At 35.1% G+C, this 18574-nt stretch overlaps 1 protein-coding gene across 3 annotated transcripts in view; it reads right to left on the reverse strand.

The window, feature by feature from the left end:
* The window catches only part of LOC145671873 (uncharacterized), a 123619-nt gene that overhangs the window by 94997 nt on the left and 10048 nt on the right, over nucleotides 1–18574 (reverse strand). For all 3 annotated transcript variants that reach the window (XR_014128545.1, XM_081741103.1, XM_081741102.1), the window contains exon 2: nucleotides 11194–11255. Coding sequence is in view for 2 of the 3 variants with exons in the window: in XM_081741103.1 (XP_081597229.1) it covers nucleotides 11194–11211 (18 nt within the window). In the remaining variant the exon portion in view is untranslated. The remainder of the gene's footprint in view (nucleotides 1–11193; nucleotides 11256–18574) is intronic.

The following is an 18574-nucleotide window of genomic DNA, read 5'->3' on the forward strand; positions in this document are numbered from 1 at the left end:
ACTGCCGGAAAAAAAAATCAGTAAAGAACAAATATTTTTTTTTGAATATATTTTCTTGCATTTTCATGCATTTGAAAACATTTGAATGGTTTGAATTTCTTTAATTAGTAATATTGATCAATTAAGATATTTTGCTCAAGAAAAATATTTTCTCCGAACAGGTGCGAAATTTTGAATATTCTTTTTTCTAGAGTTTTTGCTAATAATACGAATTGCTCTTAGCTAAAAAATATTGAGAGAAATCTATAAATTCAGGGTTCAATCTGAAGGTTCTAGGTTTCAGTACAAAGAAAAATTGGTTAATTGCTCCGGAATTTAATTACATTGTTTAAATTTTTTTGGATATTTTAAATCATGTTGTTGAATATCTGTTCTTCAAACGCTTGAGCAAATATTCACCTATACTTATTGAAATAAAATTTGTTATTTGAAAACTGAATTTTGGTTGGTTATTTTTTGTTATTATTGTTGTTTAACCTTATATTAGAGTGAATACTGGATAATCACAGTCTAGCCACAAGTTAATCAGGTGAGCTTGAGCAGCGCGAATCCACCTGCCGTAGTCCCTTCTTCGGTGGAGTCCGGGGTTGGTTTGGGATTTTTTTTTTTTTAGTTTTCAACCTCTGACTCCTGGGGAATGGGGCGTTACAATGACAAAACAGCAAATCCAATTTAATTTTTTAATTTTGTTATTTTCCTGATTACGTTAAAATTTAGAAAATTTTCACTTGTTAATTATATATATACTGTGTTTTCATAAATATTTGTGACCTCCACCTCCGGTTAAATAATTGATGGTTGTGTTTTGTAGTAATATTATTGGAAATTTGAACAGTATTAATCATTATTTATATTTAAAAAAAGTTTCTTGAATTAAATTTTGAAATTTCGATTGGATTAGTAGTTCTTGTATGGGTTGTTTCCATTTGGTCACTGGTAGATTGTAGATTTTAGTGGTAACTTGGTTGTATGTTAATTATAAGTGAAATCATTTTGTTTATTTTGGTATTGATATTATCTTATCAGCATTGTATCTCAAGGATGGATAATCGAAATTATGAAAGAGAATACGTTAGTATTGATATGCCTATTGATATCTCAGGATTTGTAACCATGGATAGGACTGGCCAGGTAGATTTAGATCAGCATTCGAGTCTTGGTTATGCTAATATGTCTTTTACACCTCCGACTCAAGGAAGCTTTTATATTCGTCATAGGCCTTCACTAGTTCAGAATAATGAGGGAATGCCTAGTACAAATGATTCGACTTTTGGATTTAGTAGGCAAGTGAATCCCAGTTTAAGTAATGATGGACGGGATTGTCGGCAGGTAACCTTTTCGGAAAGTTTGAATGGACCATCTTTAGGAAATCATATAGGGTGTCCAGAAAGTAATATCGAGGCTCAGAATCCTGAACCTAGTAATAGGTATTTGAATTTGGGTCAATACTATCAAAGAGTTTCAAGGATCAGGAATTCAACTCCTAGGGTAGTTAATACTAGGAATGAGCAACAACCTTATGTCAACTATGCTAATTTGAATTACCCCGAATGTTATAATCGTGATTCAGGAAATGCATCAGCAAATTTTGTTTCTCAGGTAGAGAATAAGCTCATGATTAAACATACTTTTAGTAAAACCTCTGAATATTTAGAGAATAAATTTAGAAATTTTAAGAAATTAGATGGAAATGATAGTATTCAGATGTTTGAGGTTATGGTTAGCATCGAAGAAATCTTATTAGATACCAGTTATTCTTTGGGAATGATACTGACAGCTTTGATTTCGCGATGTGAAGGTACAGTTTTGAAAATAATTTTGTCTGCCTTACATGATAACATTGGTTGGGAAGAGTTACGATATTCTCTGTTGACAAAGTTTGTGACACCAGTATGTATTCATACGCTAATATCTGAACGTGTTTATAGGAGGCAGAAATTAAATGAATTAATTAATAATTATGTTCGATCAGTCATGGTTGCTATGAATGTGTTAGGAATGAGGGCACCTGAGATTGAATTAGTTAATATAATCCTGAGCGGAATGAATCCGAATCAGAGACATAGAATGTTAAATGCGTATATTCCTGTTGATAGAAGAGAACTTTTGGAAATAGCTGACCAGTTCGTCCTGATTAATAAAAATCAAATTGATTATAATAAACAATCGGGTTATATAAAAAATAAATCAAATGTTGTTCTTTCTAGTAGTAATGCTAGAACTAATCGATTGTGTGGTAATGGGAAAGATAATTTTAAGGAACATCCTAATAAAAATAATTCGAAATCGAATCAAAAGGGGTTCGGGTCTCGAAATTCGATATCTTCAGAGACTCATTCGAATAAGCCGAATTATTTCACAGGAGAGAAACCCAGTCCCAGGGGAAATATTCCATCAGAACTAAATGGCACTATAGCATCCTTTGTTGTTGTGAAAGTTAATAGTCAATTGACTGATATTTGCGTAGATGGCGGATCAAGTTTCAATTTGGTGACTGAAGATCTTGTGCGTCGTTGTGGGGCTGAACATTTTGTGAAGGAAGCGGATGAAAGAACGGTGAATGCTCCGTCTGGGTTGACTTTTTCAACTAATAGGGAAGTGTTACTTAATATCAACCTGTCCGGTCATTTCGAGCGAGTTAATTTTCGTGTGGTGAAACAACTCCCATGTGACTGTTTGTTGGGCACTCCTTTCCTGCGTGAAACCAAATCAGTTATCGATTATGTGAACAATCGAATAATGTTGAATAATGGAAAGAAGGTAATTCGCTTGAACTATCGGCGTATGTTAAACGATAAAAGAAAGTGGTTGCGATCAGTTGATCAAGGTGACCAGTTCGAAACTCGGAACGATAGTGCTTCGAACTTAGTCTGGTTTTCTGGGCAAAACTCCGGTATGGCTTCGATATTTATTAAGGAGGATGTAAATTATTTGGGAATTGCTAGCAAGGGAATACAGTGTGAATTGGAATGTGAACAACTAGAAACTGAGTTATTAAAAATTGAACATCCTTCAGCCTCTCAGTTGTTGAATTTGAGGACAGTGGTTGAGTGTGAACTTGGTAGAAGAGGTGTTCAGGGTCCTGATTTGTTACCTCGGTCAGTGGATACTGGGTTTAAGGATATTGGTTTCGGAGATATTTCGTCGCATCAAGAACTACCTTGGACTTTGATAGAAAATTTAAACAGAAATAGGGAACAAAGTGGTTCTGGAAAGATTCCTGTTGATTTAGCATTTATCACAGACAAAATTGACACTAAAAATTTTGTTTTAAATTCGGATGAAAAGGTAGTTCCTGAAAGTCATGTGGAATGTCCTGTTGGTGGAAATAGTAGTTCTTTGGTGGCAACGACTAATTTGCAGAATGAAGTATCGGTGGAAGAGTGTCGAGCGGATTCTGGTTTCCCTGGTGTTCCCAAAGGACAACGTAGAAGAAAGCGAAAGAAGAAACAGAGTGATTCCAGAGATGAATCTATGAAACATGAAGATAATAGCAAACCAGCTGTTGAAATTTCTGTTAAAGATGGATCCAAGAAGACTGTTGGAAACTCTTCAGATGCTGAAATGCATGTATTGTCATCAAAAGGGGAAATGGATAGAAAACTTCAGATTACCGATTCAGAAGCATCAGATGTGGATATGGAACAGTCAGAGAACTTAAAAAAATTAATAAGCCAGAATAGGAAATATTTGCCTCCGGATAACTCATGTTTTAATAAAAAATTGAAATCGGCAATACAGGTGAAAAACCTTGATAACACGCAGGTGGAAAAACCGGTGATTCCTAATGAGTCCTGGAGATGTCGGGATTCGGAGACCTTAGCTTTTATTGATTCGTTAAAGGAGAAATACTCCGATGTAATATCGGATCGAATTGGCTGTATTAAGGATTTTGTAGGTAAGCTATATTTAAGTGAAAATAAGCCATTTAAGCAAACACCATTTCCCATACCACGAAATAAAGAAAAAGAATTTGATCAGCAAATTCAAACTTTGATCCAACAAGGCATATTGGTGGAAGTTGACCACAGCAATTATGCTAGTAGTTGTTTTTTAGTAAAAAACAAGAATAATACGTTTAGAATTGTGGGGAATTATGTAAGGGCCAACGAGTTAATTGTGAATGATGGTTATCCGTCTCCACATTTAGAATCTTGTTTAGCAGGCCTTGCCGATAAAGCAATTCACAGCAAACTGGACCTCCGTAAAGCTTATAACCAAATATATTTGGATGAAAAATCACGTGAAATAACAACCATCGTTACCCCCAAAGGGTGTTACCAGTATACTCGAGTTCCAGTCGGAATAAAGACTGGTAGTAACATTCTGGCTAGGGCAATGAATAAAGTATTGGGAGATCTAGAGTCAGAAGGAGTAAGAGTTTTTTTTGATGACGTCCTAATTTCTTCAAGGTCACTTGAAGAACATAGGAGGGTCTTGGAAAAGGTCTTTGAAAGATTTAGAAAATATAATATAACGATATCTCCTGATAAATGCTTATTGTTTTATAACAAAATTAATTACCTTGGATATGTTATAAGTGGTGATCAAATGGAGATAGATCCTGCAAGGGTTTCTGCTATTCGTAATATTCCACCTCCGAGAAACAGAAGAGGGCTGATGAAAATCCTAGGACTTTTTAGTTATTATTCGAAGTTCGCTCCTGAGATGCAAGAGATTATGGGACCTTTGAGTTCTCTTAAATCTGTAAATAACAAATTTGTTTGGACAACCGAACATCAGTGTATTTTGGAGAAATTGAAAAATACACTTATTGAAAATGTAGTTTTGAAAATACCAGACTTGAATAAGCGTTTTATTGTTAACATCGATGGGTCTGGGAAGAGGATCGCGGGATGCATTTCACAAGAAAACAGCAACGGGGAAATCCAACCGATCGCGTTTTATAGTAAGAAACTCTCAGAAGCCGATAAACACAGATCTATTTATGAGATCGAGTTTATAAGCTTGGTAAAAACTATATCCAGGTTTAGGCATTATTTAGTCAAGGAATTTGATATTCTTACTGACAATAAAGCCTTGACATGGATCTTAAATAATTCAAAGCGTCTCATGAAATATGGACCGTTTGTTGAAACATTATGTCAATTTGATTTTAAGATCAAGCACATTAGATCAGGGGAAAATTTAGTTGCAGACATACTTACACGGGTCTATGATCCTTACGAATTTAACATCATGGATAGTCCAGTTGGTTTGGCTACATTTTCCAACAATATGAAGCTTGCCAACCCGTGGCGGTTACCTTTGGTGAAAGAACCTATAGAAGCTCTTCAGAGAGAAGATCCAGAGTTTAATGAAATAATTGACAAGTTGGAGAAAGGTGAAGCTTGCCCAGGATATGTTTTAAATAAGAAGATCTTAATGAAGCGGACAAATTCAGCCATAAATCCTTTTAAGATCGTTATTCCTAGAGATTTGAGAAGACTCCTGATTGAATATCATCATGACGATCAGTTGGTCGGTGGACATTCGGGATCTTACAAAACATTGAAGAAGTTGATGAAAAGATTTACTTGGAATAATATGGTAAGAGATGTGAATGAATACGTGAGATCGTGTCAGAATTGTCAATTATCGAAGGAGGATAACAGGAAGAAAATGGGTCATCTAATGTCAGAATTCAGCAAGCGTGTTAATTCACATTGGATGTTCGATATCATTGGGGCCTTGCCAACTTCAAGAGGATATAAATTTATATTAATTGGAGTCGATAACGCTAGTCGTTTCGTCATTCTTGAGAAATTGAGGACAATTAGTTCCAGGATCATAGCCAATAAGTTGCAAGATGTTTTCACCAGATTTGGTTTCCCAGAAGCAATTTCTACCGATAACGGATCAGTATTCGTATCGGAGTACTTTAGTAAGTTTTTGTTTGGGCTCGGGATTAAGCACATCCGATTAAGTCCATATCACCCAGAAGGGAATCCGGCTGAGAGATTCATAAAAACCCTAAAATCGTCGCTTCGTTGTTATTTTTCGAGTAAACAACATCTTTGGTCATCCTTGGTCCCGGATCTGCAATATACTCTTAACATCAGTGAACATGCTGGTTTGAAGATGTGTCCCATCGAGCTTTTTTATGGACGTCCTAATTATACACCTCTTGAAATACGATGGAACATCGCAGAATCAGATTATGGTGGTAAATCTTCGGTTGACTTGTGGACTGCAGCCATAAGCAACATGGAGAAAAGCTGGGAGAGAAGACGGAAGCTAATGATGCAACGAAGACGAGAAGTTACTTTGAAGGTTGGTGACAAGGTATTGATAAAGACCCATATTAAGTCATCTCTGAGAGATAAAATCACCAAATCCCTGAGTCTGAAGTGGAATGGTCCTTTCGTAATTAGAAGATTTTTAACCCCAAATACGTTGCTGGTTTCTAACGAAGAGGATACTCAAGATTCATATCGTAAGTCTCACGTTTCTGAGGTTAAGTTGTTCCGGGAGCGTAGAAATTAAAATTTCTCTCTGTAAAATTCAATAATCCAATCGAAACATCAAAATTAAAAATAAGTACTATATTAGAGAATTTATAAATTAATATTTCTAATTAAAATTGTGTTGGTTCTAAAAATTGAATTAAATTATTGAAAATTCTATATTTATTAATATTCGTTCATTTTAACGATTGCTATGGCCATGGTAATCCAAATTCTCTTTTATTTGTTAAACCTAGGTAATTAAATGCAAATATTATTGTAAAAATATTTATAAAGTTAAAACTGAATACTTTAGATTTCAGATCTTATTTACTGTTATCTATATTATTGTTATAAATTTGTATTGTTTAATTAATTGTGAGTCTTTGTATTTTTTAGGAAAAAAATCCTTGCGCTGGATTTTTTTTGTTGGACGGTGGAGGATGTAGCATTCCAGCTACATGGAAATAGAGATTTGTATTGACTGAATTTTTTAAAAAAAATGTAAACCTTGATTGAATGCAAAATTTGTATTAATAATATCTAGTCAAATATTATTGATATTTAAGATAATTATATCTAATTATGATGTATTTGCATTATATGTGGGTCTACAGTAACGTCTATTTAACGTTTATGTGGTATCAGACGTTTTGAAAGAAAATGTTTCTTTTTTTAAAAAAAAAATGAGAGAAAAAAATGTAACGAGCGATAATAACGTGAGAGAGAATTTCCTATCCTGTATGGCGAGTCTTGCTTTCGAAGCAGCTGCCTCCTGAGGCTGATGTGCTGTTTTTACCTCCGCTGGTGGAGTTGGGCTCGCGTATGCTTGTTCACCGTGTGTTGTTTCATAGCTTGCATGGCGCGTGTTGTAGTTGAATGCAGAGTTAAAAGTGAAAAGAATAAAAGTGGCCAAAGGTGAAGTGAGTGTATTGAAATGCTTTCAGTGAACACAGCTGAGTGTTTTGTTAGTAATTGTGATCTCGGAGAATTTTGTTCCCTTGTGGAAAGTATTTTTCTTGAAATTTAATGGAGTTAAACCGGCATCGAGGAGACGGTGCTTGAGTGAGCCTTGGTGGTCAGACAAAAGTGCCCATTAAAGTAACTCCATTCTGCTCCAATTTGTGATTATATTGTTTGGATTTCAATGTGTTGTAATTTCTTAAAGCTATTTTTCGGCCTTTTTCTCAAAAAGAAAAAATCAATTATACTCACTTCGTCTCGGGCCCAAGTTAACAGAAAGTCAGTACTAGACCATAGGACATAAGCTGTTCCAACCAGAGGGAAGTAAAATTATCTACAAAGGTAAAATATTGCTGGAGCTAAATTGCGTTTCGTTTAATCCTGGTAAGTTCGCAGTTAACTAGTAGTTTACATATGGGTTTAGTTGGTTACGTAGTATCATTAATGAGCTGGAAATGGGTTAATATAACTTGCATTCAATCGCTGACATGTATTCGGGTATTTTCCAGAGAATAAGAGTGATATTTTCAGATTTTTTGCGAAAAATTGAAAATCCCCCCCCCAATTTTTAGACTCACCTCACTAGTAATGCTTAAATGCTGTTTTGGGTGGAAATTCTTGGTATGATTGTCCAGTATTCATTGAATTACCTTTTCTAATGTTAATTTGTTTGATCAGAGCTTAGCGTTTAATGCAAACTCTCTCTCACGTCATTATTCTCACGTCATTATTAGACTCGGAGTCACAGTTGTTTTGGGTATAATGAAACTGGTTTTCAGAAATGCTGTTTGCAAAGTTTGAATAGACAGAATTGAAGAGGCTATTAAGAGGGTTGAAATTGTAAATTCGTATATTTGAATTCAAGAAATTGAATGGGACAGATTGATTGAATTGGATTGAAATTTTGGGTCCTAAATCGTACTAAGCTGGAATTGATTTCTTTAATTTGTGGTTATATTAGTATAATCTGTGATAAGGACATCGTTTTGCACAATAAGAAATTGTATTAAAAAAAATTGCCTCGCGGAAAAAATTAAGAGGTAGAGTTCTGAATACTGCCGGAAAAAAAAATCAGTAAAGAACAAATATTTTTTTGAATATATTTTCTTGCATTTTCATGCATTTGAAAACATTTGAATGGTTTGAATTTCTTTAATTAGTAATATTGATCAATTAAGATATTTTGCTCAAGAAAAATATTTTCTCCGAACAGGTGCGAAATTTTGAATATTCTTTTTTCTAGAGTTTTTGCTAATAATACGAATTGCTCTTAGCTAAAAAATATTGAGAGAAATCTATAAATTCAGGGTTCAATCTGAAGGTTCTAGGTTTCAGTACAAAGAAAAATTGGTTAATTGCTCCGGAATTTAATTACATTGTTTAAATTTTTTTGGATATTTTAAATCATGTTGTTGAATATCTGTTCTTCAAACGCTTGAGCAAATATTCACCTATACTTATTGAAATAAAATTTGTTATTTGAAAACTGAATTTTGGTTGGTTATTTTTTGTTATTATTGTTGTTTAACCTTATATTAGAGTGAATACTGGATAATCACAGTCTAGCCACAAGTTAATCAGGTGAGCTTGAGCAGCGCGAATCCACCTGCCGTAGTCCCTTCTTCGGTGGAGTCCGGGGTTGGTTTGGGATTTTTTTTTTTAGTTTTCAACCTCTGACTCCTGGGGAATGGGGCGTTACAGCCCGTAGCCATTAGGTACTTCTTAATGAGATACAGATGTGAAACTCTACATAAAGGTACCTTATAACGGCTTGAGTATGAAATTTCAAATTCCAGGCACTTGCTATGGGAAATTTGTTATGGGCAAAAACTGTCCTTAGCCAAACAGAAATCAGTTCATTCACTCACTTATCATATTGATTAGCTAGTTCCTAATGAGATAGAGACGTGAAATTGTGCATAAAGTACCTTATAATAACTTGATTAGGGAAAAAACCCGAAATGTGAGGAGAGCTATTTGAAGTTTTTTATAGGCGAAAAATTGTCCGTAGCCATTAGGTACTTCCCAATGAGATATAGATGTGAAACTCTGCATAAAGGAATTTTATAATGGCTTGAATATGAAAAATGTCCGAAATGTGAGGAATGTGCTATGGAATTTTTATGGGCGAAAAACTCTCCTTACTTAAACAGAGAACAATCCATTCACTCACTCATCATTGATTATTTACTTCCCAATGAGTTAGAGACGTGAAATTCTACATAAAGGCACCTACCTAATAATGACTTGAGTATGGAAAACGTTCGAAATGTGAGAAATGTACTATGGGATATTTTATGGGCAAAATATTGTCCGTAGCCATTAGGTACTTCTTAATTAGATAAAGATATGAAGCTCTCCATAAAGCTTATAACGGCTCCATACTCATAACGGTTTATGTATGAAATTTGAGGAATTTGCTATGGGAAATTTTTAATGGACGAAAAACTATCCTTACAATCAGAAATCGGGAATGATTCCGTTGTTCAATACACCATGTGCATAGTGATAATGTCAATCGTCCGAGTGGTTCAATGGGCTAAGGCGCGTACATACTCCCGTAAATTTGGTGGTTGTAAACTCAGACAAGGAAAGCTAATATTTTTTTCTTTTTTCGGTGATTTTTTTTCCTTTATTGCAGTCATTGGTATTAAATAGATATTGAAATTAAATCGATAAGTAAGAGAATATAGAGGTGTGAATATTTATAACTAATGAAATTTTCCAAGAAATGAGAAATTCAATTGTTCGACTTTTATATGAGATATGTTGGTGACAAATATAATTAAGTTTACAAGGTATTTAAAAGGTGTATATCATTAGAAGGAAAACACGAGGCAGTATGAAACTGCGCAAAATACGTCCGTCACGTAATGAACTCCTTAATTTCGCAATGTGGAATGGTAGAGAACAGCTAAGTACAGTATGTTGAAACACCAGCCGTGTCTAGCGATGTAGCATTGAGGATTCAGCATAAAGTGTTTTGGGGCCCTGTTGATACTCATTGTATTTAGGTAATGAAAAATGAGATGTTAGCGGTCGTGATTTTGTAGCTCGGGTAAATGAATCAGAATCTCGTTTGGACATAACTCTCTGACAGATATTTAATAGAAGAAACTCTTCCTGCTGGTTTAGTGGCTAGCATTTGGGCCTTTGTCGTACAGGGTCCTGGGTTCGATTCCCGGTCAGAGAGCCCTTGGGAACTAATGTTGCATGTGGCACATTATGACTCCTTTAAAAATGTACAATTCTAAATTTCAATTCAACAATATGCCACAATTTAGAATCCCAATATACGATATTGATATAGTGAACTACAAAAAGAATTGAAATCCGAACAAAAGCACAGGAAGTGCAAAAAGTGCAGCGAAGTTTGTCAGTCTCAAAAAGTGCTGAGATGAGGATGGATGAGCCAAGTACCTTGGCCACTGCATCTGAAACGGACACTGGGACTTGGTGCGAGGTGTCAAGGAAAATGATGTTGATGAGCCTTATGAATGGTGTTTCTAAGCGCGGTGGATTTGGGAATCACCACCAGCCTTATTTTTGAAGTGTCCCGGCAGTGAAACTAGGAACAGATATCTTGGTATATTCGAATACGTTAGACACCTCGCGCCAAGTTCCAGTGTTCGTTTCAGATGCAGTGGCCAAGGAAATTGGCTCATCCATCCTCATCTCAACACTTTATGAGGCTGACGAACTTGGTTGCACTTTTTGCTCTTCAGGTGTTTTTGTTTGGATTATTATAATTACTAAAATCATATTTCATTATTTGTATACTTACCAAGTCATATGGAGTCATTCTTTCGTTCTATGGTGTAATTTGCCCCTTTGAAAGTCCTGAAACTAGAAATATATATACCTGTAAGTAATGTGTGTAAATGGATAATTATATCATAGCTTAATACCTACATAAGATTTACATTCGTTCAGAAATAACTAATTGGACATCAGACTTGCTCTCTCTCTCTCTCTTTTACGTTTTAAAATTTCAATGTACAGTTTTGTCTGGAAAAAAAGTTCTGGTCACTTATCTCTATTTTAGAGATCCTGTACGCTGGTAAATATACGGAACTAAATTAAATAAATCTTGTTTAAGATCTTTATTATTTCAAAATAAAATCCTAAATTGTTCTACGTACGGTTGTAAGAATATGGCTTTTTAAATAGAAGTGAGAGCCTAGAATTTTTTAAAACAAGACTTTCGACCATGCGATGTAAACTATAGAAAATAAGGAATAATTTTTTTTTGAACGGACTGCTCGATTTCATAAAGACACGATTTTGACGATGCGTACAGGAAAATCTGATCCCATTGATTCCACATTCGGAATGCTTCAAGACGATTGAAACAGCACTGTGTTGCGGTGCATTAGTCAGCAGAAGGACGGACGCCAGCCTGATCGTGGAGTGCACTTAGCGCCCGTAGATTTAGCGCCCACATATAATATCGTGTACTTAGCGCCCAGAAAATATTTGATGCTTGTCAGTGTGCTAGGGTTGACCAAAGAGAGAACTAGTTTATATGTATAAATGTAGTTTCGTACTCAAATCATCTATCCCATCCCCTCTCTTTTGACGACTAAAGAACAAAAATTTTTCACTTGAAAGATCATGCTATGCTTCCTGCACAATTGTCATGTCACTTTTAAAACCCCTTAGGCAAGTTGAAAGAAATGTGTTCTTTTTTTCCTCTTCTGTTCATCACCGTCAGCTCTAACACTCTGACTTTTCATGTACATCTGTAATTACGTACAATTTAATTACGACTTAAGAGCATTATAATATCACCTATGAGATTTTCATATATGGATGTGAATTCATGTGCCAGCGTTATTTTAAAATTTATATAGTTTTAAATAATAATAATTACACACACCTTAATGCAAATACTACTGCATGGAAAACAGCAATTATTTATGCACATTGCATAACTTCATTTCCTATCGTAAATACAGGGTGTCAAAAAATTCAAATGCCAAAATTTGCTGGATAATTCTTTATATCAAATGAAAATAAAACGTTCTAATGAACATGTGTCAAGTGTTATAAGCCGCCCTAAACGCAATCAATCACATTTTAAACCCTAGTTTAAAAATAATGGAACATATCGTAAGTAGTTAAAGAAATTCGGCAAGAACTAGTATTTCCTCTATCTAAATATCCATACAAGGATACACTTTTAACCCTAGGACCACGGGCGGCGATTAGGGGGGGCAAAGGGGGCCAGTTGCTCCTCCACTTTTTGAAATGACCCATTAATGTATATAGTTTCATTTGGAAATATAAAGTTTTGTATGTATTATTGGTTCATAGAATACAAATGGTGCCATAAAATATTTGCCGTTCCATGAGTAGGCCCTACGTATTGGTTATCTTTCCGTGAAGTTAAGAAAGCTACAGAAATTGCGTTTTAAAAATGCCACTAAAAATGGCCCAAAAATTAAGCTGTTGGAGCGAGACAATTCGAGCGTACTTTCATTTCATCTTACAAGGGCTCGATATGTTAGTAAGCCGCTCTGGATCTAATTGAGATATCATTTCGCAAGAAAAGAAGTCCTTCACAAGTTCTGCTTTAATTGCACAAAAATTGACAGTTCCTAAAACAGTTCTTTTCTTGAAAAATTGACAGTTCTTTTCTTCTTTCTTATAGTAAGGAATATTTTGATTTGATTTTTTTTCAGTTTAACATCCTGTTCAGCAGCGAAGCTATATGAGACGTGAACTTAATGATTAACGTAGAGTCCGAACCACGTGAGCTCCCTCCGGGAATTGAACCCAGGTCTCCCACGTCAAAGGTGCGTACGTTAACCGCTTAGCCACGAAGGAGCTCAGTAAGGAATATATAATTTTGTAGTGTAATATACGAGTTTAGGGGTGTACATATGCAGTTTTGTTATACAATTAAATTTAGTAAATTCAACATAATTCTAGGTTTTAGGAATATTTTGTATAACTGGAATGTGGAGTGACTAAGTATTGTTGAGTTTTGATGTATTCCAAGAAAATGAAAACTGTATCTAATGGCAACGAACATGTTTCGGGAAGCTGCAAAAGTATTTCTTTGAATGTCGTAGCATATGCTTGTAGTATTCACTGTCTTTCAAAGAGTAATAACACATATAATAACATGCGTGGAATTAAAAATATAAGTTGTTCATTAATTTCCAGTTTCAATATAACTTTTGCAGAACAAGCCTTAATATCCATTACTATGATTATTTGATTAATATTATCCTTTCTATTTATTTGTATTGCAAATTTGTTATTAAATAGGTCCCTAATCTGATCACACAATTTTCCAGACAGAATTTTAAGATGCATGATTTTATGATTTTTTGATTTCATGAGCAAGGAATCAAACCTCTTCTTACACCTTCGTTGTATAAGAGTACAAAGAGTTAGTATCTTGTGTTGCTCTTGTCAATTTACGTAACAAAATATGAAACAAGATATATGGTATTTTAACTGAAAAAGATAGTTATACAGTTATACAGCCTTTAGTCTATACAACAGTCTCCTAATAGTTATACAGCCTTTAGTCTAACAAAGTGTTACAAGCAACCAGGAAAAGTAACATTGACATACAAATACTGTATTCAGATCATGTCTTGCCTCCCCACTTTTAACGTCCAACCGCCGCCACTGCCTAGGACTACCAGGTGGGTCCATTGCACTCGTACGCATACTTTCTTTAATAATTACTAAGGCTTAGTAAGTATTGAGATTCTATGACATTTCCCTGGTTGTGTTCTTGTATTATGTTATATAAGTATTTTTTTTTTTCATTTCCGTGAGTTAAGTGATAGTTTTTAAAATTTATAGCATTGGATACCGAGTGGGTCCATTAAACTCGAGCCTTAATGAAGAAATATGAGGATAGATTCAGAATAGATTGAGATTGTGGCTCGTAGCGGAGTGAACGTTCTGATAATCTTCTAATTGTCCCAATGAAGTCAGATATAACATATTGCAACTTTATGTGTTATTATTTAGTTTGATTGATTTAATTATTTGCAATTTTGCTTATTTTAGTAGCAGCTTTTCTTTATTTATTCACTTATATAAGTCCATTGTCAGAAGCATAATAGTTGCTTTTGTCTCTCAAACTGTATTATTTTTTCCATTGTATGCAGTTGCGTATCCAGGGGGAGTTTCCCGGGATATGAAGTCCAAAGAACCAAAATTTTAAAAAGTTGCTAGAATAAAATCTAAAATTGCGCTTTCAGTCTCCACATTAACAAAAAAGTTTTCCGGAGTAGGACACTGACCCCCCTCCCCCCGAATAGAAATCCTGGCTTTGCCACTGATTGTATGTAAAGTTTTGTTTATTGTTAGTGTGTTTTGATCATTGCACGTGGTAGACAAACAGATCACTAACAATACACGTCATTATTGATGGTAGAGGAGGAATATTTTTGGTAAATCAATAAACAATGAAGAAATTGATTCCCGACAGACGATAAGATATTAGCAGACTTATATACAAATGCAACTGAAGTTTCTTGTTCAGGTACCGATATTGAAATGAGACGTTGAGTAGTTTTCTTAACCAGAGGATTGGTTAGAAGTTTGAAGCGTAGCACCTATAGCTAATGCAAAAGGCAAAACTCCGGAGAAAAGCGATCCTACAAGGGCTGCCTTATGTTTTGATGCCAACATCGGCGCTATTAGAAGACCTGATGACGAATTGTTCCTAATTCGTGAAGTTGCAGATTCTTCACACACTCTGCAATATAATTTTATTCTTATATCTTATATATAAAAGAGAACGCACAAATCCTTTGTTACCTCATCACGCTAATACGGCTGAACCAATTTCTTTTATTTTTGGGGGGTTATTAGGATTTGGACCCTAGATGGTTTTTATCATATCACTTTAATTTTTAATTACCAGTGTCTTGAGATAATTGACCATTCAAGTGTCCATAACGTACAAATCCTTTGTTAGTTCATCATAGGTATAAAAATAAACGTATTTATATGCAACCCGCATGACCGTGTCACTCGGCGGGTTAACATAAATGACAGGCGATATAATGTTAACATTTACTGCAATCTACTATGGTTTTTATCATATCACTTGAAAGCGAAAACTTCCGGGGTGACCGCAGCGAAGCGGGGCGGGTTAACATAAATGACAGGCGATATAATGTTAACATTTACTGCAATCTTCTATGGTTTTTATCATATCACTTGAAAGCGAAAAAGTAAAAATTATCTAAGTAACAAAGTTTATTGCGTTCCGGGGTGACCGCAGCGAAGCGGGGTGAACGCTGCTAGTATAATATGACTGTAGACGAACAACTTCTCATTTTTTGGGTGCGCTGTCTCTTTTGACAATATATACCCAGTAAGATCACCCATTGCAAAACACAATGGACAATTATCCTGAAGTTGTCACTTCTAGAGCGGAGGAAAAAACTCAAAGTTATCATATATTACAACACAACAAAATCATACGTTCACATTAACAATCATATGGCTCGCTGTTACACCACAAAACAATGAACAAAATGGCCTATGACAGTATTTTACATAACTGATGTAAGTGGACTCAACACTTATGGTATTGTGTCATCAAAGCGTAATTTCAAACGAGAAACAAACATTAAAAAGTTTGAAATTCCGTAAATTTTTCATTTCGTCTGGTTAGCAGTTCGCCAACGTTGAGAAGAAATCACGGAGAATTGAAGCTTCCCAGCATACTGAAGAGGAACAGCCTAAAAAAGTCTCTCCAGCAAAGAGGGAGCACAAATCAAGAACTTTTTGCCGCAAATGCAAACTACATGAATGTACTGACATTTAATATTTTCCAAGTGTAACACTCCGATTTTGATAAAATTTGGCAGGTAGATATTACACATGAAATAAATGAATACGTGTTTTTTTCTTTTCTGGGAAAAACTGTTTTAAGGGGTAAAAGCCCCCACCCAAAATTTGGAGAAATTTGAAGCCGGAAAGACAAGAAGAAGTTAGTCGAAGTGAATGAAATTGTTCACAGATATTATAAACGTTAAATAATGGAATATATGTTTCGTACTTTCACGGGAAAAATGGTTGGGTGGGGCACAGACCCCTTCAAACCTTTGATCTCGAAATATCAAAAGCGCTAATAACAGTACGTTAAACATGCCTAAAGGACATGGAGAATTGTAAGGAAATTTTGGGTAGGGACAATATAGAAAAAATAAATGAACACTTCTTTCTTATTTCCTGCAGAAAAAATGTTTTTAGGGGCAAAAGTCTCCACCGAAAATTTTGAAATTGACGACCGAAAGGCATGAAGAAGTAGACCGGAATGAACGAAATTGTGCGCATATATTGTAGACGTAAAATGACAGAATATTGTGTCGCATTTTTCTGAAAAAGATGGTTGGGTGGGGTACAGACCCCTTCAAACATTTAATCACGATTTATCAAAGTGTTCATTAGTATAGTGAAAAGTACCTAAAAGGACATGGAGAATTGTAACGAAACTGTGTTTAGAGACAATACGCAAAAAAATATACGAATACGTGTTTTTAGTTTCTGTGGAAAAACTGTGGTGTGACTTAAGTCCCTCCGAAAAAAAAGTAATTATTACCGCAGAAGCGCAGGTAGTTTTCACAGGAAAATACGACACGTATTCTCTCATTTTACGTCTACAATATTTGTGGACATTTTCATTTATTACAGTATATTTCTTTCTGGGCTCGTGGAGTTGAATTTCGTATTTTTAGGAGGGGGACCCTCTGTCACACTTTTGCTTTTCTGCACAAAATAAAAAAACACGTAATCATTTCTTTTCTTTTCTTTTCTTTTCTTTTCTTTTCTTTTCTTTTCTTTTCTTTTCTTTTCTTTTCTTTTCTTTCTTTCTTTCTTTATTTATTTTTGCGTACTGTTCCTACACAAACTATTATTGCAATTATGTCCAACCGTTTTTCCCAGGAAAATACGAAACATCTATTCCTTCGTTTACGTTTATAGCATCTGTGCACAATATTATTCACTTCGGTTTACTTCTTGCCTTTCGGGACTCAAATTTCAAAATTTTGGGTGGGGGCTTTTGCCCCTAAAACTGTTTTTCCGCTGAAAAGAAAAAAACATGCATTCGTTTATTTCATGTATAATATCTACCTGCTAAATTTTATCAAAATCGGAGTGTTACACTTGGGAAGTGTTACATGTGAGAACAGCAGAATTGTATGAGAAGAGTCTTTGGGAATTTATACTGTAACTCGTTACAATCCAATAAAACAATTACCTGTGAATAATTAATTTTTAAATTTTGTTACGCAGAAATAAATGTCCTTCTTGCAAATTTTAATATTATATTTCTGAATAGTGTTTTACTTCATAATAAAACGTTCCTTTTGCGAAAAAAGAAAAGGTTTGTATTTAGTTTTACGTTCCATGGTTTTGCCGGGTAGGCTAAGGAAGACTTGAATTTACTGATTATAGTGGAACCCGAACCACTTTGGTCACTCAATGCTCTCCCACCAGGAATCGAACCTTGAATCTCATACGCCAAAGGCTTGCATGTTTGCCACTAGACCAGCGGGGAGGGATAAAACAAACAAATATTGGAATATGTAAATTAAATTCACAACCAGACGTGGCTAGTGAGGGAAGTCGTAAGCCAAAGCGTTCCAGACAAGTCACACGAACACGAAGTATATACTGCAGCAGTTGGGATTGGCGAATTTTTACAGGGAGAATGAGAAAGTCCGATTTCTATGGAATGGTGGACGGATTTGTTTTCCTTCTCTCTGACAAGGGTCAGAAGGGATGGATTACTTACAGCAAATCGTACCAGAAGAAACTGAAGAATTCCTAATTTATTTTGATCAACATTATGTATCAGGTAGTCGCTGGAGTATGCGACTTTCATCTTATGGTGATCTTACGATTCGATTTCTTTGCTAACCTCTTTTGTTTCCTCGCAACATACCCGTTCATATAGCAACATTACAGAAAGAGACACGAACGAGTAAATTGACAGAAGCTTCGAATTTGAAATTCCAAAAGGTTGAACCTGTTCATCCTTCCTTGTGGATGGACATTGCAAAAGGATGAGGCCATGGTTTCAACTGCATCGAACAAGAGTAGCGAGATGAATTACCGAAGAAGAGGATAAAATGGAAGACGATTAACCTTCAAAGGCGCTTGTTCAACTTATTGAT

Source organism: Thermobia domestica, chromosome 15, assembly GCF_964235325.1.
Source record: "Thermobia domestica chromosome 15, izTheDome1.hap1.1, whole genome shotgun sequence".
Classification (NCBI taxonomy): Eukaryota; Metazoa; Arthropoda; class Insecta; order Zygentoma; family Lepismatidae; genus Thermobia; species Thermobia domestica.